General features: G+C 40.5%; 1 protein-coding gene across 1 annotated transcript in view; it reads right to left on the minus strand.

The window, feature by feature from the left end:
* Adgrv1 (adhesion G protein-coupled receptor V1) overlaps positions 1–1,977 on the minus strand; it is a 510,986-nt gene that overhangs the window by 407,949 nt on the left and 101,060 nt on the right. The window contains exons 48-49 of the mRNA XM_021208450.2: positions 1,505–1,769; positions 483–605 (exon numbers count right to left, since the gene is read on the minus strand). Of these exons, the coding sequence (XP_021064109.1) occupies positions 483–605; positions 1,505–1,769 (388 nt within the window). The remainder of the gene's footprint in view (positions 1–482; positions 606–1,504; positions 1,770–1,977) is intronic.

Consider the following 1,977-nt stretch of genomic DNA (forward strand, 5'->3'; position numbering starts at 1 on the left):
ACACACACACACACACACACACACACACACACACACACACACACCTGCACATTGCCTCTAGGTTGCTCCCTCCCCGTCCCTCAGTGATAGAGTATGAGCTGGAGTTACAAGGTGAAGTAACCTTTCCCTCCTCAAGCTGCTTTCTCTTGGTGCTTTGTCACAGCAACAGACACCCTAACTTAGGAGGTAATGCCCTTGTCTGACCTCCATGGGCAACAAGCACACACATAGTACACATGCAAGCATGCAGGCTAAACATATGAAATAAAACATATAAAGTATAATTAATACATCAGAAAATATCAATTTTCTTGAAGGTCTCAGATTTTGGATGGACTATTATTACAAAGTTCTGATGTGACAGTCCTACTAATACACCCAGTCTCTGAGAACTTACCATTCTATCTAAACTCAATGAGACTGGATTCAGTCTAACTCCCCATACTGCATTTAAGACTGGCTAACAGTTGAAATGCCCTTACCTATTCCAGAAGCTGGTGTGAAGGAACGGATTCTGTTAACAGCGGCAACATCCAGGGATTGGAAATACCTCAAAGATGAATGCCCCATCTCCCAGACGAAAATGTCGATGGCATTCTGATTTCCTCCTTAAGAAATAAAAAGCAACAAGCTGAACAAAGAAGATGACAACACTGCAGAGCAGGACTATAGAAAATATTAAATTTAAGGAAACTTCCCACAGAAAATATCTCTCTTAACAACTCAACTTGGTAGGGAACACAGCAATCAGTTTTTTATTTTTATAACAGAAACCACACACACTAATATACATGAGGAGACAAATTCTGTAACATGACACGCACACACACCAAGCTACACACAAGGAAGACGAAGAATAAACTGTTTCTGGGCTGGAGAGAAGGCTCAGTGGTTAAGAGTACTTGCTGTTTTTCCAAAGGATCTAGGTTCAGTTCCCAGCACCCACATAATAGCTTACAGTCTATAATTTCAGGTGTCTGACACCCTCATACAGACATATATCTAGACAAAACGCCAATGTACATGACATAAAAATAGTTAAAATTTTTGTTTAAAAAAAGAATAAATTATTTCTTTGTTGATGATTGTTGGCATTTCATCACTGACACTGAACTAACCAGAAGAAAATATATTCTTATGCAGACTATATCTTGAATCAGTTTTATCAAAAGTCACTAGGCATTATTCTATAAATTTCTCATGACAGTCCAAGTAGAGTCCTATAAGATTACCTATTCCAGAAGCTGCAGGAGTGGAGGGAAATTGACTATAAAACCTTTATACACATTTTCACATCACCTATCTACTGCTCGTTTGATGGGAATATGAGTTTAAACTGCTTCAGTCCAGCACAGGATCATAGTATAGTGCTTTCTTTTTTTGGTAAAATCCACTCTAACTGGCATTACTCTAGGGATCATCAAAAAATAGAACATTTCACATAAAACATAAAATGCTGGGTGGTTTGGGTAGTAACTGTACATACGTCGCTGCATTCACTCACCTAGAAAGGTATTTTTGGCAAAGCATAAGTAAATATCATCGCCTGAGGACAGAGCCTCAACTTGTGTTATCCCACTGATGGACAGTTCTTGAAAATTAATAAACTGAGTACCAGACCACGTAAATAAAAGGGGGGTTTGTCGGATGTTAGCCTGAGAAATGGCTAAGAAGACAGAACCTCCTCGGCTGAACAAGGCCATGCCCAGCACACCTCGGACAGGCAGTGTCTGATGCCAGGCAAAGTTGTTTCCATTCCATCTGAAGACCTGTAGGGAAAGTCCAAACACAAGCTCCTTATGACCAGGAATTTGGCACCTGTGACAGTGCAGCAGGGCCATACACCTCCACTCCTACAGCCTGCTGGTTAGCTGAGTGAGGGAATAGAAAAGAAATAAAACCGATGTTTTTCTCATTCTCTACTCCTCTCTCTCTCTCTCTCTCTCTCTCTCTCTCTCTCTCTCTCTCTCTCTCTCT

Source organism: Mus pahari, chromosome 11 (genome assembly GCF_900095145.1).
Source record: "Mus pahari chromosome 11, PAHARI_EIJ_v1.1, whole genome shotgun sequence".
Classification (NCBI taxonomy): Eukaryota; Metazoa; Chordata; class Mammalia; order Rodentia; family Muridae; genus Mus; species Mus pahari.